We start from the raw sequence: 23,925 nt of genomic DNA on the forward strand, positions 1-23,925 counted from the left end.
TAAACGAGGCCATTTAGATGGAGGGGGCATCTTTGGAATGCCACCCGTCACATAGCCACGTTCTAAACGACTGGCTTGTGACACCGACTGAGCACGTTCACGTGTCGTCGGCGGAGCTTTAGGCTCCGAATCCTCTATGTCAGAACCATTATGAATTATGGTATGAGCATAAGGCGTTGTGGTTATACCCAACGGAGAAGCGGCTGCGTCTTTATGGGCAGCGCTCTGATTTCCTGTCGCTGCGCTTTTCAGCGCAGACGATGGGACAGCATTCGTAAATGATGCTGTCTCCATGTTGTGAGCCATGAGAGAAGTTTGGATGGGCAATAATGCCGCATCATCATTCCTCATGAGCTCGTTGTCCGCATCACTACTATGAAATGACGGCAACGGTGTCGACTCATTGTAGTCGGCAATGAGCGACGGATCTACATCCTCACTGTTAAAGTGGGATGGATCCTTTAGCCCTGTTAACGCGACAGCCGCAGTGGCTGTCGGCGTTCCGACTAAGGCATTTGACGCGGCCGGCGAATTAACGCGGCGCGTGCGCTTAGTACGAGGTTGAGTGGGCGTCTTCGCAGACGACCACCAACGTGGCCCCTTTTAGGTGGCATCTTGGGCGTCGTGTATGGAAACACAGGTTGCTAGAGTGATTGAGTGAACTAGCGGCGCGTAAAGCTGCTCGCAGTTCCTCTCTCCTCTTTGACGAATTTAAAAATGTTAATTCGTTCTTAAAGAGAAGGATGGTGTAACGGGCTAAGTTGCCCTAATGTTACACAGTCCCCGTTAAGTATATTAGGTGTACTTAAGGGGATGGTCAATTACACCTTAGTAATTAGACCCAGCACTCGGGTGTGGTCCACATTTGTGACCAACCCTAGTAAATAACTATTTTGGAATAGGATAAATGGGTATATTACCCATAAGGTAAATGTACCATCTCCAACCCCATTACGAGTTGGACATTCTTGGACAAATGCATCATTGACGTCTGTCTTCACTTACAATTCCATTACTCGTCAATAATTGTTAGCCAGCCAATCAAATTGTAACCATTACGTTTGTGGCATCACCATCCAGCTAGTCTTGCCACATGCCACTTGGCGAGCTATTACAAATATTGAACCTGTAGTTGGATCAATGTGGACTGATTGAGTTTTATTTATAATAGCGCATCTTGCCTTCTTGTTAACATGATTCAAAGGGTATTTGAATAGCCGCAAGATAGCTAATAAATGGTACAGAATCTGCCATTTACGAGGTGTTGAGCTTATTAGAAATCGATATAATGGGCACAAATGCTAATCGTGGAGCTTATATTGTTTAAGCTGGTGATCGCAGAGACTTTTGGGCCTCTCGCTTGGCTTGCGCTGCTGCGATCTGTAAGAAAAAAGCTTACATTTTAAATATTTATCATTTATATAAAATGCGTATGCAGCTTTACCTTGGCCGCCATTGCTTCTTTCCGGCTGCCGAATTTGCGATTCTTGCCGTGGATGTGACTTGCTTGTCCACTTAAGGTTGTAGCAGCAATAGCTTGATTTGCTGCCTCTCCGCACGCCTTCTTTAGCTTAAGTGCTGTCTGCTGATGCTGAGTGTTTGCCATATCATAAAATGGAAAGAGGTATTGCATTTCTAAATCATAAAGACTTAAGAAAGGATTTCAAAGAATAAATTTTATAAGGCAATTGAGCTCTGTTTATAAAAAATACTGATGGCGCCGCAGACTAAGGGAAGCGTTTCCTCCTTCATCACATCGGCCGCAGATGGTGCGCTGGTAGGGTCAAAGGTGTAAGCTATTTAAGTAACTCTTATTATTCTTGTGTGCCTTAAGTAGCCCCGATTTGGAAATCTTATTTGGCCCTCCGTTCGCTAACGCCAAAGAATAATTTAATGAATGTATCAAACTTTGGAAATCAATCAAGCAGCAATGGAAATTTGTTGCCCTTAAAGAGAGTAAAGCTGCTTTCCTGTCGTAGTGACGTGCACGGACCAGGACATGCTATTTGGATGAAGCTGAACACGCCTTTGACGAAGCAACGTAGCGATACAAAAGACGGTCTTGCGGTAGTGATAAGTGTTCGCGACTATTGGAAGCACCTTAGCGTCAACGAGCGACAGCAAATATTGTTGGTGGACGACCCTGAGCTCGTGAAACAGCTGTATAAGCTAAACATAGGCTTATTGTGTGTTGGGCTGATGCAGCGCCATCTTAAGGCAGTGAATCGATTAAGTACTTCAAAAAGCAAGACAGTGGTCCCGCAAAGAAGCTCATCAATTTCTGGGCTCTTGCCCACTGTCGCATGTATCCTCGATCAAGTTGTCACATTGCCATCGACGCAGGCTGCCACACAAAACAGCCCCATTGAAAAAACGTATGACCTTCTTGAAGCGATGGAGTTCTTGAATGTTGATACGGGCAAGATAAATTACAAGCGTTATTTGCTCATCTATTTTAGCTAATTTGTTAGTGATGCTTCGTCACAGGTATCCTTACGATAAAATTCGAGGTTGTCAAGGATACATGCCGGTTATTTGAGATTTTAGGAGACGTGCTCACGGGGTTTTTGACGTCGCATCACGTTTTAAGGCGTAGTTCATTCTACCAACTTTTTGTCACGGAAAGCGAGATGATTAACACATGGCCAAATTTTCAGCGTCTTATTGCAATGCTATTGGAGCAGGTGAAGTTCATTGGTATCATCGTCTTTGTAGCGTTTGACTTTAATGGCATCGTGTTATTGCGGCATTAGCTTATCCTTCGAAGTTACGTCAACTATTTGGAGAAACAGGCAGCGCATCAAATGGAACAATTGCTGCTTGCAGCATCATTAGAGGATTGTGCAAAAGGATTCAAAGAAGAGTCAGATTGCTGGAACAGAAATATAAGCAATAGGAAAAAGAAAAGAACACTGGCCAAATTTGCAAAAGCTTCTAAACGGCTAGAAGCTTTCAAAAGCAAGGCTTGTGGTGGTGCCACAATGAGTAATTCTGATTGCATGCATCAGAAACTATGTGGAACACAAGCAAAGTTTAGTGAAGAATCTAAACATGTGATTGCTGATACAAAAATAAGTGGGGACTTACTACCAAATTTATCTTACGCTGACGATGACATTGTGGAAGTGGATGAAGCTCGGCCTGCAGAAGAAGGGCTCTTTTTGAATGTGGAGTCAAGACTTAATCCTGATGCGTTGGAATTCCAGCCTCAGGGGCATCAACCAGAAGTAGAAGAGATGACAGCTCGAGACTCGTTTGCGTGCGAGCATAACTTTGGTGAGTACATCCTTTGCATACCATGGGATGATGTGGAGAGCGGCGAAAGTACTTTATTGGCACTGAATGCTCAAATGGAGATCAGTTTAATAACGCGAGATGTCTTGAGAAGGAAGGCGGTCAGCGTCACTTGTGGAGGAATCAGCGCAAAAGTATTGAGGACTTTGATCTGATTTGGCAGCTACAACAGACGTATTCATTTTCGTCGTTGCTTTTTGGCTGGGATTTTACGCGGCAGTGCGTACTAGAAGATCCAGGCGTTGTAGTTCCCTAAAGCGAATCGACGTTGTGGAAAACGGCGCCTGAAGTGGTGGTACGGCATTTCTCTCCTCGAAAGGGCAATGCGAATGCTAGATCTTACGCATCAGTGTTTCAACTACCTGCAGCAGAGACTCAATGTCACTTAAAGTTGGAGGAACTTGTTTCATCCAAACTACATCCAATGCCGTTACAGTATCCAGAGTCTCATTTGTCCGATACATTCGGTTTTCGAAAGACATATATTTCTATGGTGGTATCATCTCCTGACTTTCAGTTGCGGCAGCGAACGGCACGGTCATAAATGTGTCGAAACGCATATACTCCGACTCGAGGTTGCGTTTGAAGGCATGATATTGAAGACAATTTCGTGGAAATTGCACAGCGAAACCTCACGACAACGTTTTTGCCGCCAAAGTTTGACGGCCTAAGAAACATGGGAAATGGTATAAATTGCGTTCTTAATATATCTTTATATTGTGACGCATATTTTGATACATATATAAGACATCTTTGCGGGATTTCTACGGCAATTTTGTTTTGGCTTTTTGAAGGCTAAACCATTCAATTATTTGGCCAGTATAGCCAACATCTTTGAGGCAACTAGAAGGAGCTGACCAATTTTGGAAGATAGTAATCCCGCTATTTCAATTAATTTGAAGATTATTATAACATTGTGTGTTGTTGGAATGGTATTAAGTTTTTTTGCATCGCCACAACATAATAAAGATTTGCTCAATGATTCTACGGCTCAGACGGCAGCAACTCGACGCATTCAGCTAAGTAGAGCTAAACAAAAGCGCCGATGGAGTACGGTCGCGCACAAAAAATGATTCATTGCAATTGCAACATCTTCCCCCAATTTTATTGGGAGACGGTACAGTCACACATCCTTTTTTCGGTATCGCCGCTTGTTTCTTTATTGTGTAGGAAAGACAACTATGGATGTAACGCATGAATATTTTTTACTCGAATATATACTTGCAATATGTAGAAACTCAATTATATTGATCGATTTTGCTTTTTCTCTATACTAAGCCTTCTTAGGTAGTTACTAAGAATTTTAGCAACTTCAAAACCTTCCTCTGCCACACCGTGTACGTGAAGTTTTCGAAGGCACCTCACCTCCACTCTTTTCGGTGCAGGTCGGCTTGGACTGAAGCAGTGCTAGGGAGAAGTTCCCCGTTAAAATAGAAGCCTGGCTATTACGACTAGTGCCAGCCGTTTCTCCTATGTTCACGCATAGAAGAAGAACTGGTTAAGGAGTAAGTTTTAGTTGCGTCCTGTAACGGGCTAAAGTTGCCCTAATGTTACACAGTCCCCGTTAAGTATATTAGGTGTACTTAAGGGGATGGTCAATTACTAAATAATAGTAATTAGACCCAACACTCGGGTGTGGTGCACATTTGTGACCAACCCTTGTGGATGTGATGCACATGGGTGCATTCACATTAGGAGGGATGACGCCCAGCGTCATCCGTGATGACGGCTAGCGTCATCCGTTACGCGAGGTATCTATAAAGATACGCTCGCAATACATATTAAATGATATCTATAGAGATAACATTTTAATTGGTTAAGATAGGTATTTGTATTTAATTCTATTAAATATAAATCAGTCTGAAAACTACTACCTACTTGGTAAGTGCGCACGAGGAGACGGGTTACCGCTCCCGTGACGACACTTAACCAGAGTTATTAGTGTGTTGGGTGAGGTCGCTATACGCGCCCACCACAACTACCTCACTGCACACAAGAGAAGCAGGTTTAAGCGCTTCCTCGCTGTGCTAGGGTGTGCCTAAGTAGAGCGTGGCCGCATTACGACGTGCCCGCCTACAGAAAGAAGGTGGGCGGCGTTAAATTATCTAAGTCAACTTTTGCTAAAAATAAGATGAAGCGATGAAGCCAGGCAACTTTATCAAGGCAATGCTCGCACCTCGTCCAACCTTTTGGCCAATTTCCTTTCAATGAACTTATTCCACTCGTTCAGCTCTGTTTGAAACATTGCACTAACTGCACCAATACATGATGTTATGTCTTACAGGATGTCCTTCCGAGATGTGCTGATCAAGCTGAAAGCGACGCTCAACTTGTGGTGTTGAGCCGCCAGATAGCAAAAATCTACTGACACAACACGAAAGCAATTTCGGTCAGTGTAAAGGACGCGCAAGTATAAGTTCGCGGTTATTAGACATCCGAGGAGAAGCATATGAGAACAATCTTGAGCTCGTTATAAATTAAATGGTCGATTGGCTCTAACTTTTACATCCTCACATTTGCGAAGCCACTGCGTTCGCTTTCTCGACATAATTTTGGTTAAAGCGCATCATCAAGTGACGCAATAATTTGTGGAACGAGGCTTGCCTCTGCTGATGGTTGCCTCGACGGGCTGCAGCTTTTTGCAGTTTTTGTGATCGTAACATTTGACTCCTCAAGTGGATTTTTCAGCTGCTTGTAATGCTTATCATCTTTGGATTAAAATAATGTCTGGAAGTTGTTTTGTTGCTGCTCGAGCTTTTCAGAATGTAGCAAGTTTACTATGGTGTCATTGATAATGTAATGCATCTTGTGTGGTTAAATATTATTTTTATTCCTGTCGATTTGGTAAATTTGGATTGCTTTACAGAAATAGTCTCTGCAGCAGCAGCGATAAATAATCAGTCACATAGGCAACACCAACATTAACTAGAAAATTTCGCATTTAAGTGGCACGTGACCAAATCGATTGACATCGATATGTATTGTAACGGGGCACTACGACTTGTACTGCTTCAGTACAAGCCCACTTCCCACTGCTTCAGTTGCGAGTGGTGCCTTACGTTATTTCACGTACACTAGTACGTGCAGAGGAAGACTTCTCTTTAAGGTAACTAGCTTAAAGAGGGTAAAACGAAAAGTGTTTTAATATAATTAAGTATCTCTTCTTTCTATTTGTTAACTCTAACTATATTATAAACTAATACTAAACATGCAATTGAATTCTTATCTTATCTTATCTTATCTGTCTCTCTCTTTGATTACTTCTACAGCTGATTAGTCTGCGGAATAAATAGACATAATGGTCTGTACCTATTTATGGATAAGAATTCAGGAAATTACTATATAAAGTAATTTCCTCCAAATATTATCTACCTTTTAGATAATATTTATTAACAACCTTTCAGTGTTAATTTCATGTAACGATGCACCCCGTTACATTGCTCGTCTGCTTTTTAGCCTATCTCCGGCGATGTGTCATCGTACCGCCCTCCGCGGGTACCGATCCACGAACCTCCCGGTCCTAGTTCCAGTGCTTAACCACTCGGCCACTGAGGTCGGTTTTCGTCAATCACAGATGAAACACTGTGGCTTTTTGGATTGAAACCTCAAATTAATATCTTTACAGAAGTTGTAGGAATAACAACTTTAGTTTGCAAATGTGATTTTTTTCATTTATTTTTAAAAACAGTTGTGAAAAGTATGAGCGCTTTATTTCAATTTGAATAAAAAAAATATCTTGTGGAATTGTTGTGGATATCAAAAACCTAATTTAATGCGTTAACTCGTTAACATTTCTCTTCTTTTATCAAACAATTTCTATCTTAAATGAAGATCGTCGTTACAAGAAAGACAAAAGACGCGGTCGAGCGTTTCATCACAGTTCAGAGTCGAGCAATGGATACAGAAGACATTGCAGCACGCGTCGCACTCCTGGAAGCAGCATTCGCCCATTTCCCGATCGCAGTGACTGCAACGCAGCATTAATCTTAAATCAAATTGACGCTTTATGCTCTCACACACTCCGCAACAGTCGCCCCTTTTACCAGCAAAAAGGCAGCTGTTGCTGGTTAGCTTTTTGATCCGCGCGTTGGTGGCAGCGGCTGACATTAAGCGGCTCATGGCATCTAAGGTCGACATTTTAGAATTTTATGTGTACGCATATCATAGAATTGCGAGGAGGGGAACACTCACCGACGGGTACGGAACGGTCACGGTAACGCTTTGTAGACATGTGCTGGGGCTTCCAGGGAGACATGGAAGATAACAACAACGATGGGGGTGGCGTCATGCTTAAAGCATCTACATCGCAGCCGTTCACGCTACTATCAGATCGTAAACGCTTCATTTCGCGGTGGCCGAATATATTTAATGGCTGAAGGCTTTTCGAATTCAGTGGAAATATCGATTAAAGCCTTTTCTAAGTACGAGATTATAATATGATTAAAATAAAACAATTGAGATCTAACTTTTTAAAGTGAAGCTTAGTGTTTCCAACTGGTTGCAGCACAAAAAGTTAGAATAACCACCTCAACAGCAACAATTTGCACGTACATTTTTATAGTGCGGTCCTTGCTACCTGATGCTACTATATCACCATTCGGGCTCCAATCCAGTGCGTACACTTCGTCTGCGTGACCCGATAGCGTCGTCTTGGCATTCTTAAGCTCTGCAAGCTCCCATATCTTCACAGTCGAATCCTTGCTAGCTGTCACGATCAGACGCGAATCACTAGACCAGCACACTTGATACACGGCAGCGACATGTCCAGTAAGGGTGGCTACAAACTTACCCGTTTGGCCGTTCCAAATCTTAACTTTTTTATCGAAACTAGCACTGGCAAAGTACCTTCCGTTCGGAGAGAAACTGAGGTGATTTACTGGCTGCTGATGGCCCGTAAGACGTGCCAGCGACTTTCTATTCTCAGAAGGCTCCCATAAGAATAAAGTGAAGTCGTCCGAGCCGGATACCAAACGCTCCGGCTGACCCATGCGCGCCTCCTGATACCGCTTCAAAGCGGCCTGCTGCATCTCCTCGCGTGACTCAAAGCTCGTGATATTGTGGCTAAATGGACCCGAGCGGCAAACATAGTCGACATTGAGTGCTAGCGTATTGATTCGGTGGCCATGTCCAAGTAGAGTGCGAACGAGCATGCCCACGTGCTCGCCTTCCATTCTCCAAACCTTAATTGTACGGTCACGAGACGCACTGTACAGAAAGCCTTCACCTCCCCATTTGACGCACTCTACCGAGTCCGTGTGGCCTGACAACGACGCAATGGATCGACCCGTGCGGGCATTCCACACCTTGATCGAGCCGTCTTTCGAGGAGCTTGCAAAACGCTCACAAGTCGCATTTCGGTGCATGGGCTCCCACGTCAAAGAATTAACCCACTGCTTGTGGCCATTCATAGGCTGGCCGATCTGCTTGCCTGTCAGCGGATCCCATAAACAAATCTCACCATTACGGTCAGCCGAGGCAAATCGCGCTCCGTCTGGCGACCATGCCGTACACAAGACGTGATTTTTATGCCCACGACCCGTGTGCTTTGGCATACAGGTGTTGGTGTCCCAAAATCGCACGGTAGCATCGCCTCCACCGCTGGCCAATTTCTTACCATCAGGGCTAAAGCTCACATGCAAAACTGCTTCAGAATGTCCTTGCAGCGTATCGCTGCAGCGGGTAACTGGACGCACACGAAAAGCCGCCAGCGGCTGAAACGTAATAGTCAAAGCCGTTTCAGTCGATAAATTCTAGCGTATTGATTAAATCTGTTAGCAGTAGCTATAAAAATAATTGTTTTTGAATTACACACACCAGCTCCTCCACAGTGGCCTTGAGTGACGTCGTGACCTCCGTCTCGCCGAGGAAGAGCGAGTAAGGCACGCGATTCTTGCCATTTTGAAGCAACTCGTTAACTAGCTCCTCCATTTGTCGAATATTGGAGCTCAAAGGAATTTCTAATTGCGGTCCCACATTCGTTCCCTGCCCAAATGAAACAGAATAAGCGTCTAATAGTTATTTAGTGGTTAAAGCGTCTCACATCTTCACTTTGAAATTGAGCAATGGCGGATGACCCTTTGGCGTAATTTAGGCCTTTCTCATCTTGACTAACACTAGGCATTACGACCATGTCGTCGCCAGCGCTGCCACTAATAAGATCGAGTTTCATCTGCTTGACCAAAAAAATAATAATAAAATTGTTGGTCATCAACAAGATCAGATTTTGACCAATCATGATGTTCTTTTGTAGTTGAAGTTCGACTCGTTCCGTGCGGTTATACGAATGAATCAAAGCGGTGACCGATACAAACCACCCAATAATTTCCATGCCTCAACGAGTTGCGATTGCATGTATTTACACCATTACTTGATTAAGCAATAAAAGACATGTCTTTCTCTCAAGTGCAGGGCAACCACTGTTCCATGACGGTAAGTCCTTTTATCTTCACTGAATTTAGAGTATCTTGTGTGACGATACAGAATGCAACAATCAGATGTCGAAGTTGTTTAAGACCAGACAAAAAAAAGTTTTTATAACCTTTTTTCCGAGAACAAAATCTTCACAATGATCGCTTGCGTCGCCGTAATCGCCGCGGCCGTAAGCGGGCCTCGGTCTATTATCATCTCCTTCCTTCTCATACCTAATCGCTTTGTCGTCAACTCTCTTCTATTTCTTTGCACAGAATAGCCCCCTATATATTCGCACGTTCGGTGAGGAAAGCGAAGACATGGGATTTCACTATATAGCGCATATGTCGCTGGACGTAATCGAGGAGAAGCTCCGAAGTGCAGGCTCCAGTAGCTCTAAGGATGACATGTATTTGGGCTTCCTTGGCACCATTGAGGATTACAGAGTCTACGGCTATGTGACTAACACGTCCATCAAGTTCGTCGTGGTGTTACAGGACGCCCCAGTGCGCGAGTCTGAGCTAAGACCGGTACTTCTATTACAGAATTATTGTGACGTCATCGCTTTAACATTTTTCTGGGTCGGTTTTAGTTGTTTTTGGAAATACACCGCCTATATGTGAACGCCATGTCGAATCCTTTTGCGCCACTAGGCGAGAGGCTCACGTCGCAGACTTTTGACAAGCAAGTGTCTCACATCGTCGTTCAGCACAATGCAGCTAGCTAAGAAATAACATTATCTCTAATGGTAATTCGCCATTTACATTGTCAGTGCTTCCACTAACAGGTCGTCGAGTCCAATGTCACCTGCAATATTTTCCTTTTCCTTATCCTCTTCAAAATCAGACTCGTCTTCGACATCGTCATCATCAATGTCGGGCATAGGATATCGCAAGATGGCAGCAATACCACTCACTTGGCTGAGTTTTTCACCTGACACATGCAAGCTACTGAATAAGCGCACCGTGCCGCCATTGTTTCGCACACTTTCTACTAGGTCGACGTATTTGCGCCGAGCGGCAATGTCTTGCGATCGGAAAAGAGCATCTGTAATCATAAGTGTCTCGATGGCCATGTTAGCATTGGCATGCATTATGTGCTTGTAGCCATAGTATGCGCGGTCCTGATCCGTATGCAGCATACTAAAAAAGCAGTCGAGGCATTTTACATCTGTCGCAGCCTTCGTATCCGCCACCTGCGACTGAATCTTCGGATCACAAAGCACTTCATCTAGCGCATGCTTGTGGCCGGATGAAGCATGACAGGACACAAACTTAAGCTTGTTTTCGAGAATAAGTTTGTCGTCCTGGCGAACTGCTTGCTCAATTAAGAACTTAAAGAAGTCGTCCTTCACAAAACCCGGACTTGCGAGCAGTACACACTTGACGAGCTTAAAATCAATATGCTGGCGAATGGCACGTACAATGTTTTCATAGAATTTATCTATGCCTCTAGCATGTGCTGAATTTCCAGGACGCTTCTTCGGTATACTGATTTCGATCTTAGCCCGGATGATAGTCATGTCGCCCTTGATCAAGCACAAGTGCGCCAAGCCCACTTGCATGACCACAGCTGCCAGCTCGGCTTGTTTTGTTATGTCGCAGGCCGTTTCAATACGCTCCAGCGAAATAATATCCCAGCAGTTTTTAGTTAGCGTGAAGTCACGATTCATCTCGAGATCAAGCGTGTGGTAAGCTCCCAACTGTCAACATTACCCGTCAGTGCCGCTATTTTCGCTTTGTTAACAAAATTTGGATTCCGTAAGCATACTCGAACTTGTGGGCTTTCCAATATATTCTTGCCCTTAATCCTTAACACGCACAACGCCGGATCAAAATTGACTTGTTCCACCTACGCGATGATAAGTATATAATTCTTAAATCTTCTGATAAGATCAAATCGCATCTCACCTCAATTTGGAGCGTCATGCGCACACGCTGACTGCTTGTAGAGCCTGTGACGCCTTCTTTTACCACCTGCCGACGCCAAAATTAGCATAATCAAAATTAGCAAAATTGGCAAGGTACCTTTCGAATCGTTGCGGTCTTGACTGAATCAGATGCGTGGATTAAATTGTATATATGCCACATGTCCTCAGGTTCCTCGGCGCGAAGGATTACTGAACCAGCACCGTCCTTTGCGCCGATCTGCTTTTTTATCAGCTTCATCGAATGCTTGCTCCTGAGCGTAAGTTATTTAAATTATGAGAAATTACACAGAATAGGACACTTTTTATCGGAAATTCACAGAATAGGACACTATTTTTATTCACAGGATAGGACACTTTTTGGTCTTTTTGATCTGAGCCTCGCGAGCGACGCAAGGAAGTCCCCTGAAGTTCCCCCTCGCAATCTCGGAAGATCATCCCTTTGCTTTGTGAGCAGTAGAGTACGGAGTGTCGACACCAAGTTTTTGTTCCAGAAACTGCTGAAAATCCTTAATAAGAGCCTTGCTCTCCGAACGTCATCGGAAGGTGGCAAGGCTTATGGCGCAGGGATTTGGTGAACAAGCCCTGGCCAGGCTCCTGGGTAGTCCTCCTGAGCAACATGTTGCTCAGTTGGAGCAGTTTGAGGCATTCGTGCTCGGACAGCGAAGAGCCGCGTCCGAGACACAGAGCCATGCTGCGGTGGAGTCCGTCACTCAGACTCAGGATGAGCTAAGGCATGAGCAGGCTCGGAGCGAGGCTCTCAACAGGACTGTTGAGATGCTCTCTGCCCGGCCGCATCAGCCGAGGCCCATTCGGATGGACTCTCCCAAGTTCGATGGAACTGCATCGCACACGATTGTCCACTGGGTTATAGCCGTGGAGCAATGCGGTGTCGCCCAGCTCATCGAGGACGACAGCCGGCTGGTGTCGTACGCCACGTCGCATCTGCGCGGTAAGGCCTCAGATTGTGCTTACTCGGCGCTTATGGCGGACAGAAAGGCGTTCCCTACATAAGCGATCTTTAAGGAAAAGATGAGCGCCATGTACCAGCCTCCGAACAACGAAGTGTTGCTTCAGGCGCGCTTCTTATGAGCGCGACAGGCGAAGCGATCTCTACAAGAGTATGTGCAAGATATGCGCTCGCTGTCGGCGTCCATTACCGCAGGTCCGATTTCGGAGCACATTAAGGTACCCACGTTTATGAACGGACTACGGCATGGCCCATTGCGACAGGCCCTTTTCAGAAAGGTGCCGTCGACGATGAAAGAGGCAATCCAAACTGCCTTAGTTAACAGTGCCTCGGTGACAGCTTGGTATAAGCCGTCGACCGAGAGGTCAGATGCCATCCCATGGAATTGGGCAATGCAGACGTTGTCTGTTGTAAATACGGCAAGCGCGGCCATATGATGGCTCGCTGCTATGCCAGGGACCCTGCTGGGGCGAAGACGCCCAGCAAAAGGACTCCCTTCCCAAAGATAGATGGCAAGAACCAGCGTGCGAGACGCATGAGTTCTGCCTCGACCACTGAGGGGTCGGGAAATGCAGGAGCGCAGTAGGGGCGGGATGCCCTACTGACGCGGACTCTGAAGCTACCCCTTAGTTCAGAGTTGTGGAACAAATGGGTAGCATAGTCCCTGAGGTCTCGAAATATCGGACCTCAACCCTGCTGGTCTATATCGCTCATGTAAGAGTCTATGACCAGGTGATGACCCTCCTAGTGGATTCGGGTGCATCACAAAATTTTGTGAAACTCGCGGCTTTAAGAAAGAGACCGGCGATGTCTCAGTCGCTTTGCCAGGATGGCAAGTGGGATAAGGCGACCGTTCGTTTAGCGAACGGCGCGCTAGTTAAGTCTGAGGGAGTTCAGGTAGCTCGCCCTCAGCTTTACTGACTTCTCTTGTAAAAAGAAGTTTTCAGTGCTAGGTATGGATAGTCCGTATGACCTCATCCTTGGCATGCCATGGTTGGCAAAACACCAACCATGGATAGACTGGAGTACACGCACAGTTGCGAACTATACGCAGGACACCGGAAAGGATGTGCTCCTGCGAGAGGCGTATTCAACTGATGTCGTGTCGAACACCGTTGAGGGTGCGTTGACGGGACGTCAAACGTCACCAATTCATACCCAGCTCGTGGAGACTGAGGTAGTGAAAAGGACGATGACAAGAAGTCATGCGTCCAAATGTCCTGCACAGAGCCGAGAGCCTGTGGCAGCAGACAGCGAGCTGACAGGAAGTCATCCGTCGCATAAACGGTCACAGTGCCTTGAACCTGGCGCGGTGGAAGGGGTGCGTTATCCAGGAGAGCAACGGCACCCGCTTCCCACATAAAGGTCGTGGTGACTCGAAGAACGAGTACCCGTCAGATTAGGACGGTCGAAGCCACGTCTAAACGAGTGACCTTTGGATCAGTCTCTCATAAAGAGGACGGGCCTTTGAACGAGATGTTCGAGGCCGTCAAAGACGAAATTGCGGAGGCATCCTCAGTTGAGATGCTCCGGCAAGTCTTTAAATCTGCCGAGGCGATAGTAAATCTCTCGAAGATGTCGTGATTAATCCAAGGAAAGATCCACGAAATAGTCACACCAGTTCCAGAAGAGAACTTTGTGGACTGTTGCTCGTCGTCCACAATGGACGAGAGCGTCCTAGAAACGGACGAAAAGAAATAGTTCGCTGCTCAAGGCTGGGATGCCTTGAGAGACAGTCCTTTTTTTAGGTTTTGTGGAAACATTGCGATGTGTTCCCAGAAGAAGTGCCGAGCCGCCTACCAGTAGATAGGGGCATCGGGCACGAGATAGAACTCAAAGCTGGCACCAAGTATTGTGTGACCAGGCAATGGCCGCTGCCGAAAGAACTTGCATCGTAGATACACATGGTGTAGAGCAGACCCAGAAAAGGTAAAATCAGTAAAGGAATGTCCAATCTAACGGCATGTGAAGGATTTGCGCCGATTTCTAAGGCTTGCTAATTACTTGCATTAATCTAGCAAGAATTATGCTGAGCAAACTAAACTATTATCTGACCTCCTTAAAAAGGACGCATAATGGGTTTGGTTTAATGAACAAGAAGATGCGTTCACATCAGTGAGACAATTTCTTGTAGAAGCACCGGTCTTGGCATTGCCAGACGCGTATAAGCCCTTTGACGTCGTCTGCGATGCAAGTAATTTTTTGCAATCGGCAGCGCGCTCATGCAGAAGAATGACGACGGCGTTGACCGTGTCATTTCTTATCAGTCGCGGCTTTTTAAAGCCGCGGAACTGAATACCCCGTGCATGACAAAAAGCTACTTTCAATAAAGTATGCTCTTGCGCGTGCACCTAGTGGGCACCGAACCATTTGTGGTTTATACGGATCACGCATCACTGCGGACTGCAATAAAATCAGCGCATCTCTCGCCTAGAATGGCAAGATGGCTCACATTCTTCTCTAAATTTAATTTTATAGTTGAATATAAGCCGGGTAAGTCGAATGTCTTGGTTGCCGCTTTATCGCGCAGACCAGACTTCAAGGTTAGACACCAGGAAAGTGTGTCTAGTGCGAAAGCACAATTTCAGCCGTCGACGTTGGCAGCCATGAAGGCATACCACGTGACGAGCTCATTGGCCTCTGAAATAAAAGAGAGCTACAGTCAGGACGACCACTGTCGCCTGCTGTTGGATCACTTCGGTGGACGAAAGATTTTTGTCTTCCGTCACACCTGAAAGCTAAGCTAAATCGCTTTAGCTACAGCGATGGCCTTTATGGCATCAGCTGTCACCTTGGGATCCCTTGAGAATCTTTGTGTCTCGTGACACAGATCTCAAGCTGATGATCCTTCACGAGCTCCATGATGCGCCATCTAGTGGGCATCTGGGCCGTGAAAAGACATTCTTACGAGTGTCAGAGGAATTTTGGTGGCCACACCTAGATAGATGGGTGGCCAACTATATTCGCTCTTGCGAACAGTGTCAGCGTATTAAGCCTGCACCGACTAGCAGTGCGCCACTGAAGCCGCTACCGATTCCAACGAATTGTTAAAACCAGTAAGACTGGACTTCATGTTTGGCATGCCGCCCGATCATAAGGGTCGGACGGGACTCGTTGTCTTTGTAGCAGACTGAGCAAAATGGTGCATTTAGCACCATGTAAGACATCGATCACAGGCAAGGAGGCAGTTCTCTTGTTCCTGGATCATGTTTACCGACTACTCGGGATGCCTGAGTCCATAGTATCGGACCGGGATCCACGTTTTACGTCTGGGTTTTGGCGACATGTGTTCGAGCTGCTTAGTAGCAAGCTCCACATGTCGACCGCAGATCGTCCCCATCTCGATGGCCAAATAGAACGTGCCAAACGGGTCGTGGCGGATGTTTTACGCACTATAGCAACTCCTAAATAGTGGAGCAAGCAATTGCCCTTTGTGGAGTTCGCTATATATAACAGTGTCCACGCCAGTGCAGGTGAGACACTGTTTTATATTAACGGACTGCGCCATCCTCGGACGCCAGTCTTGTTTGTGCGCAGCATGAGTCTTAGTGTAGGAGGGCCCCTCACTATGCTCGGTGCGAAAGAGGAAAATAGTTTCGTCAATATGACGACGAACCATGAGGGTATCACCTCAACGACTTAAACTTGCCCTAGTGACCTTGCTAGTTTAGCAGTGGTCAATAAAACTACGCCTTATGACCGACCTCTCGCGCGTATCATAGGTGTGTTTGATGCTAAGAGCGTGAGCGAGGCTCAACGCTTTGTGGATGAGCGATTAGCCATCACACCTTAAGTCCGTGACGCAATGGCAAGCGCACAGGACCAGCAAAACGAATATGCGGACCGAAATGGTCGCAAAATTAATGAACGCTTTAGAGTGGGTGGAAAAGTACTATTAAGTACTGCTACCCTATCTAAAATGCAATTTCTGTACTACCTGGATGTACTACGAAGTTGTTGCCGCGTTTCATTGGGCCCTTTACGGTGGTAGAAGAGGTTGGAGACCTAATTTATAGGCTCACCCTTCCCCCGTATATGAAGACGCACCCCGTATTCTACGTGGGTCGTCTGTAACGGTATGTAGACCCAAATGAGGTCACATATCCCCATCCGTCTAAGGAGACCGATGGTGACGCCGACTGTGAGTCGAGCGTTGTTCGGGGAGGGGGACGGTGAAGGCGAAAAGCTATCGGCCCGACGCCTCCCACCACGAACAGGACTTAGAGAGCGAGGGACATCACGCGAGTAACGCGGATCCATCAGCATTATTCTCTTAAAGAGGTCCAAGCGAGTCTTCAGGCGTTCATAGCCCTGACGAGCCTTCGCTCAGACATCAACGAGATCCGAGGTCAGTCGCGAGACTTGACCCTCTAGATCCGCAATACGTTGTTCAGCAGCGCTTAACGCATGTGACTGAATGGACGAAGGTAAGGCAGCCGCAATTATTTGGGCGAGATCGCCATTTCTATCGGGCGCCGCCTGCACTGATGGATGCGGGTGGGAATGAACGCTTTCTTGTTGGAAGGTTGCTTGCCCACCGTTTCGTGAGGCAAAGGTATCAGATCCTCGTCCAATGGAAAAGTTACCCGAAGAGATTTGACTCTTGGGAACCGATCGATACCCTACGTATTGTATGCCCGGCTTGGTGGCTGCCTATGAAAAGGAGCACCAGCTGAGGCCTCTTCACTAGTCTCAAATGGACTAGCAGAAGTAGCGTTGTGAGAAGAAACATGGGGTACAGTACCACCCATGATTTCTTTTACGCGCAAGCGGGCGAAATTAATTCGCTGCGACCGCTGTTTCATCGCAGCGGAATGCGGATGAATGCGACGCGTGTAATCCGCTTCGTATTGGTCGGGTGTTTCATTTGAACGCAACACGACCGGGATTGGGAAAATACGTTCAAGCGATTTCCCGTGAGCCTGTCATGATTTGAAGATGTCATAATAATTTTGAGCCTCTAGAATAGTGCGCTCTAGGAGCGACGCTTTTAACCCGTTGATACAAGGCCATTGAGATGGGGCATAACTGATATGCCACCCGTCACATAGCCACGTTCGAAACGACTGGCTTCTGACACCGATGAGCTCGCTCACGTGTCGTCGACGAAGCCATACATTCAGGCTCCTCTATGTCAGAACCATTATGATTAATGGTCTGAGGATAAGACTTTGTGGTTTTACCCAACGGAGACTGTCCGTTTAAAGGTAGGGACCCGGTAAGCAGCTGCGCTTTTATGGGCAGCGCTCTCATTACCTGTCGCTGCGCTATCAAGCACAGAGGACAAGACACATTTGTAAATGTTACTCTCCCATGTTGTGAGCCATATGAGGAGTTTGGATGGGCAATAATGCGCCATCATCCTTCCTCACGAGATCGTTGTTCGCATCACTGCTATGACTGACGGCAACAGTGTCGACGGATCAACATCCTCACTGTTAAAGTGGGATGGATCCTTTAAGCCCTGTTAACGCGACAGCAGCAGTAGCTGTTGGCGTTTCGACTAAGGCATTGGACGCGGCCGGCGAGTTAACGCGGCGCGTGCGCTTAGTGCGAGGTTGAGTGGGCGTCTTCGCAGACGACCCACCAACCTGACACCATTTAGGTGGCATCTTTGGCGCCGTGTATAGAAACACAGGTCGCTAGAGTGATTTTTTGAGTGTGCTAGTGGCGCGTAAAGCTGCTCGCAGTTCCTCGCTCCTTTTTGACGAATTTAAAATGTAAATTCGTTCTTTAAGGGGGGATGGTGTAACGGGCTAAAGTTGCCTTAATGTTACACAGTCCCGTTAAATACACTTGGTGTACTTAATGGGATGGTCAATAACTTAATTAAAGTAATTAGACCCCGTATGTAACGGGAAATGCCGACTTGTACTGCTTCAGTACAAGTCCACTTTGCACTGCCTCAGTGCGAGTGGTGCCTCACGTCAATTCACGTACACTAGTACGTGCAGAGGAAGACTCTCATTAAAAAAACATACTTTGAAGAGGGTTAATTTAAAACTGTATTAATATAATTAAGTTCTTCTGTTTCTATCTACTTAATACTAACTTAATTATAAACTAATACAAATCATGTAATTAAAATCTTAAAGGTCTTTCTCTTTGCGCGCGTCCAGCGCTGACTGGACCGCGGAGAATGTTGATATAATGGTCTATATCTACCAATTGATAAGCTTTTAGAATATTACCATGTAAAGTAATATTCTCTAAATATTATCGACCTTTTAGATAATATATTAATTAACAACCTTTAAATGTTAATTTCATGTAACGATACAACCCCGTTACATCACCCCTCCCTTAAACAACAATCACTCTGACTGTCATTGGTTGGAGTGGTCACCATAAGATCACTTTATTTAATCGATGCTGATTGGTCAGATTCATCATTTCTAATTATATCGCATGGTTATCAAGTCCATGCGGTATGCGAATAGTGCGGCGCCTTCGGCTGCGGTTCATGCAGCCGCGGGCGACGCATTATTGTCTCTTGCGGCAGACGCTCTGTCTGCCGTAGTATCATCTTCTCCCGCAACTATAAATGTTGCGGGTGCTCGTGGTGATACACCACTTGAATGCGACTCCTCCTTGGAGGTCGACTTTGAATGCGAGTCGGACGAAATGGCCGATTCGGGGACAACAGAACAGTCGCCTGATCATCGTCAGGTGGCTGACTATGAGCCTTGGAATGAGGGGGCTCATTCGAGTAGACGTGCTGGTAGCATTCGCTACGGCATGTTCAGTTCCGACGATGAGGATGATTCCTCATTGCCAGTACTGTCTCCCGTGCCGTCACCCACAAAAAAATTCCTGTGCGTGGTGATGACGATGGCGTAAGCCATCGTAGAACTATATTAACGTATTAAGCTCCTACATATCGTCCATATCCAAGCAAATGAATGGCTCTTCAGATTCAAACTAACCAAATTTGATTATTAGGGGTAACAAAACCTTACGAGTCGATACGATCGATCCTGTCGCTAGGCGAACTGACACCTTGCTGTTGCTCTTCGAGTCTTCAAGAACCTTGCGTACGTCGCTTGATTATTCTCCACTGGCCTTAGTCGCGAAGTTGTATGACGCGTCCGAGTCAATCAAGACCGTCATGGGGTCTTTGTACCCCTTCACCTTAGCGGCAACCACCACCAAGTTTGACCGCACAGCGGTCACAAATACAATAGTGTTACCCCGACACTTGTTCTCCAGGAAGAGTAGGAAGCAACTTTCCTTCCTTCTTGAGAGCGAGTGACCTCCCAGTAGGACGTTCCGCGTCTACGGGGAGACTTCGTTTCCCGACGCTACAACGCTCACTACGTTCAGATTTTGATTCATCAAACCAGGCTTGCCATGGACTACCTTTCATGGGTTCTTGGCGTAGTTTCTGCGATAATGCCCAAGCGCAGTACACCCGAAATAGCGGCCACCGGCCCTTTCATTTCCCCAGCGCGATGCGCCCGTTCAGCCGATGGTATATTCATGGGGGTGGGGTCTTCGGCGAATTCCGTCGACCCGACGTGGCCATGGGCCGATCTCGTGCAGTGAGTGATCTTTCAGCAAGGCTATGTGCAGAGCTTCGTTGAATGTAGTCGCTTGGCGGCGAAAGAGTTCAGTGCGAACAGAATCGACTCGGACACCGTCCATGAACACCGTGACCTTTACTTCTTCCGACAACGGAGCCCCGGCCATGGCGGCCTCCAAATTTTGGGAACTCCATGACATAGTCCTGTAAGGACCGGTTTCCTTGCTTGCTCCGCAATACATCGACCGATGACGGTAGGCCACGAAGGCAATCTGAAATGGCGTTCGCATCTCCTGAGCCATAAACTCCCACGAGGCAAAGTATCCCGGAGTAGACGTCTCTTTGGCCATAGCCCACACCCTTGCCCGACCTCCCAGGTTCAAAAGGGCAACATCCACTTGAGACCACGCGTCGCGAATCTGGCCTGTGTTTAGCGCAATCTCGATCTCCTGGATCCAGAAGACCAAGCTGTCCACTTCCTTCCCGTCGAACGTGGAAACGCGGATCTTTAAAGATTTCAAAATATCTGGACGCGGCGTATACGACGCCGGCGTCGAAGAGGCGCCCTGTGCCTCAGCTCTCACTGCCGTACGTGCGGTATCTTGCGCCGCCGTACTCACGTGAGCAATGAGAGAGGGCTCGTAGCGCTCGCAGAGCTCAACTCGAGCCCCTTGTTGGTCGGCAGTCAAGGAAGGGAACCCGACGAAAGTCTCCTCGCCTTACAGGATGACCATCCTTTCAAGCGTCGCCCAATGGGCATCGGAAAAGTGAGGATAGTCCTGCCTGAGATGCATAGAGTCTTCCGGGTCATCCATCCTGAGTGCCATCCAGATTGCTTCAATCCTTGGCCGCGAGATTGACTACAAGAGCTACCAGATGTGACAGGGTCATACAGTAACTCGCAGAGGAAGTTCTAAGCTGATATATATATATTGGGATCTTTTAGCAATCTAACTACAGTAATAAATCAGGCTACTAAATGATACTAATTTAGTACTACTAAATATCCATACTCCGTTAAGGTGCCGATCCGTGCCATTTGGGTCATAACGATAACCCAGCTATATTCCCTGATGTACTGATATACATCCCGACTATATGACATAGTCAAAATATCCTTAGTGTGTCAGTACACTAGTCACATGTGACCCCATTACAGTTTGCATCATCGAAGGCTATGCATTGGCTATCAAAAGCTCTACAAAAAAAATGTGCGATACTACATTTAAGTGCGGCTTATGAAGGACATTGTAATAGAGCACACATCGATGGAGAACCGTTGTTTTGGTACATTCACTTTATGGGTAAAATACCCTTATATCCTAATCTAAAATAATTGATTACTTAAATTCCATTTCTTATGTGTAACAAATGTGGTCGCCGCCAGATATAAATCTAGTGGCCACAATCTTTACTTAAATTAGCTAGGGTAAGGTTTTAGATTAAATAAGTAAATAAAGTGCAGTTCCCCTTTTGATCTTAAAGCATTAAGTGCCTTCCTAATGCTTGCGCATTGATTTGTAAGAGATAGAAGCCTTTCTCAGGTATATACTATTGAGCACTAATTGCCACTTGGTTATACGAACCCCTGAATCCCTCGAACTAAGATTCATTAAGATTTAATAGCTTCTACGACTCCCTGATTTGTTAAACCCATAAGTTTTATAGAAGTAAGAGACTCTTTAAGTCTAAAGTCTTCCTCTGACTTTTAGGAGCGAGGTAGCTCCGCTTCACCTGGTAGCACTCGTAGTCAATCTACGAGCCTTCACTGAAATGGAAGAGTTTCCAGATCTTTCAGAGGCGCAACGCGCAGCTTATGACAAGCTCAAAACTGTTTTTGGGCTTGAACATGTAGAGTTCATTACATCCTAGGGACCAGAGGTCCTGCATGCAAGGCTTGAAGCCTTCATGCGATATGAATCCCCCCTGATCGGCCAGATACAAGGTCGCCTTGCGGCATCGATGCCAACCCGGTACATCTCTGTACCTGATTCAGAGCCAAAGGCTCGCCCTCTGAATGTCAATATAAAGACATTTGAGGAATAAAATATCCTTTTTTAGAATAAGCAGAGAGAGGTGTCCATTGACTCCGCCTTGTTCTTAACAGAACGATAAAAGTTGGCTGTGGTCATTCCGAACTCGGAGGTATAGCCATGGAGTGGGCACTATCGTTCTGTACGTTTTTAAACGACGCTTTTTCCTCATGGGGGTTGCTGAAGCAGCAATGACTAGAATGTTTGCACCGCCTGATCAGGCTTTTCGCATGCGAGCACGGCTCTTAGCAACTCGACAGGGCAAACGAACCCCAGATGACTATGTCCAGGAGTTGAGAACTCTCGTTGCATCTATGCATCAAAACCCGGTGCAAGAATTAATTGTATTAATAGTTTTTATGCGGGTCTCAATGAAGGCGTTGCCCGGACGGAATTTCTCCGATCCCATCCTGCTACTTTCGTAGAGGCAGGTGCCATAGCGCTACGCGCTGCGTTCGACTTAAGTTTGCTTGTGTTAGCTCGCCAGTTTATCGAACAAGCTCTTCGAGCACATGGGTACTATCTAATAGACCGAAACTCATGGATCTAATCCTCTTTGAGGAAGGAGAAGAGGCACTTCGGCCTGTGGAACAGCATAAGAATATCCGTAGATGCTATACGTGCGGAAGCACGAAACATTTTTTACGTCCGGCCTGTCCCTTACAAAATATGCGTAAAGCTCTAAAGAGCACCAATTCCTACCTATATCATGAATCTGTGACGGTGCGGGAAAATATCGATACCCAGTAGGTGCGGAACTCCCTACTGGGGAAGACCTAGGCTCTGTTGAACCTCTAGGAGGTGAGAGTAAACAGGACCTAGATCCAATTAGCTTGGTGCGAAATGGCATAGGGCGTGAGTACAAGCCTGGCTTGTTAGTCGCTCAAGCGACTGTGAAGGGCTTTGATAAGCCGTAGTCAATTTTTATTGACTCAGGAGCGTCTTGCAATGATGTTTGCCGTCTTGCCCTCAAAAGAACGACAATACGTTGAGGCGCTTAAAGCGCATGAAAGTGATACAATCACTGTTCGCTTAGCGACTGGGACTCGTGTCACTGTTTCTAAGGTTTCATTGAACTGAGGCATAAAGTTTCTGGACTTTGACAGTATGGAACGCTGTCTCGTCCTTGATTTGGATTCAAGTTATTATCTCATCCTTGGTATGGCCTGGCTTGAACGCCATGAACCATGAACCGATTGGAGGTCTAAGACGTTAGGCGCCACGCGCAATGTTCCTAGCAAAGTTTTGACGAGTCATGAACCCACCTTTGCTAGGCAACAAAAGCGCTATTGGCGTGGATCATTGACTGATTCGGTCAGTGTTTTAGACATTTGAATATCTGAGTTAATAAACTCTAATGTTGTAAACATTAATTCTGAGCCCGACTTAGAAGAAGAAAGAAAAACGGCATGTACTCCGTTGAATGACACTCATGGTAATAACGATTCACTGAATGCTGGAAGCATTGTTGGCCTAAGCCGAGTCATCAAGGGTGTAGTATCCCAGAGATACGTGGAGTGGCACGTCTATGTCCAACGAGTATGGTCGGCCGAGGTGGGACCATACTGAGTGTCAATAATTACACTATTGGCGGTTTGCCAGGGAATTTTGGGTCAAACCCTTCTAATGCACGTGAAGCGACACGTAAACGTTCGCTGGATAAAGAAGTTGAGCTACCTAACTCCTTGTCGGTTGTCGAATTAGACACCATGCCTGATGTAGAATCACTTCAGCCTACAAAATTCGGGGACGTGAATGTCCCGGCCTCTAA

The 23,925-nt window shown here is 46.3% G+C and overlaps 4 protein-coding genes across 4 annotated transcripts; 2 read left to right on the forward strand and 2 right to left on the reverse strand.

Moving 5' to 3' along the window:
- Positions 1–912: 912 nt before the first annotated feature.
- On the reverse strand, positions 913–1,633 carry CCR75_004713 (uncharacterized protein; the record flags this gene model as incomplete). The annotated part of the gene is made up of 2 exons (XM_067962799.1): positions 913–1,380; positions 1,445–1,633. 2 exons carry the CDS (start codon positions 1,631–1,633, stop codon positions 1,324–1,326), a joined length of 246 nt encoding a protein of 81 aa, XP_067823052.1. The 3' UTR covers positions 913–1,323.
- Positions 1,634–1,714: 81 nt separating this feature from the next.
- On the forward strand, positions 1,715–3,838 carry CCR75_004712 (uncharacterized protein; the record flags this gene model as incomplete). Its single annotated transcript, XM_067962798.1, is given in 6 exon segments — positions 1,715–1,769; positions 1,838–2,437; positions 2,488–2,684; positions 2,754–3,377; positions 3,389–3,513; positions 3,553–3,838. The coding sequence occupies 6 exon segments, from the start codon at positions 1,715–1,717 to the stop codon at positions 3,836–3,838; spliced, it is 1,887 nt and encodes a 628-aa protein (XP_067823053.1).
- A 3,154-nt stretch (positions 3,839–6,992) lies between these two features.
- Positions 6,993–11,869, reverse strand: CCR75_004710 (uncharacterized protein). The gene is made up of 9 exons (XM_067962796.1): positions 11,730–11,869; positions 11,613–11,678; positions 11,473–11,553; positions 10,301–11,404; positions 9,335–10,238; positions 9,109–9,276; positions 7,846–9,044; positions 7,486–7,788; positions 6,993–7,418 (listed from the first exon to the last, which is right to left on the reverse strand). Exons 1-4 carry the CDS (start codon positions 11,790–11,792, stop codon positions 10,463–10,465), a joined length of 1,152 nt encoding a protein of 383 aa, XP_067823055.1. The 5' UTR covers positions 11,793–11,869; the 3' UTR covers positions 6,993–7,418; positions 7,486–7,788; positions 7,846–9,044; positions 9,109–9,276; positions 9,335–10,238; positions 10,301–10,462.
- Positions 9,860–10,429, forward strand: CCR75_004711 (uncharacterized protein; the record flags this gene model as incomplete). Its single annotated transcript, XM_067962797.1, has 3 exons — positions 9,860–9,892; positions 9,978–10,232; positions 10,295–10,429. The coding sequence occupies 3 exons, from the start codon at positions 9,860–9,862 to the stop codon at positions 10,427–10,429; spliced, it is 423 nt and encodes a 140-aa protein (XP_067823054.1).
- Positions 11,870–23,925: the final 12,056 nt, after the last annotated feature.

Source organism: Bremia lactucae (assembly GCF_004359215.1).
Source record: "Bremia lactucae strain SF5 chromosome Unknown BlacSF5_NotPlaced_17_SHOA01000003.1_2250557bp, whole genome shotgun sequence".
NCBI classification, from domain to species: Eukaryota; Oomycota; class Peronosporomycetes; order Peronosporales; family Peronosporaceae; genus Bremia; species Bremia lactucae.

Excerpts from the sequence above, each read along its gene's own strand:
- CCR75_004710 (XM_067962796.1), bottom strand. The coding sequence starts at position 11,792 with ATGTGGCATATATACAATTTAATCCACGCATCTGATTCAGTCAAGACC. Across the intron at positions 11,679-11,729 it reads AGACCGCAACGATTCGAAAG|GTGGTAAAAGAAGGCGTCAC; the intron begins GTACCTTGCCAA and ends TGGCGTCGGCAG. Across the intron at positions 11,405-11,472 it reads TGGAAAGCCCACAAGTTCGA|TTGGGAGCTTACCACACGCT; the intron begins GTATGCTTACGG and ends TAATGTTGACAG.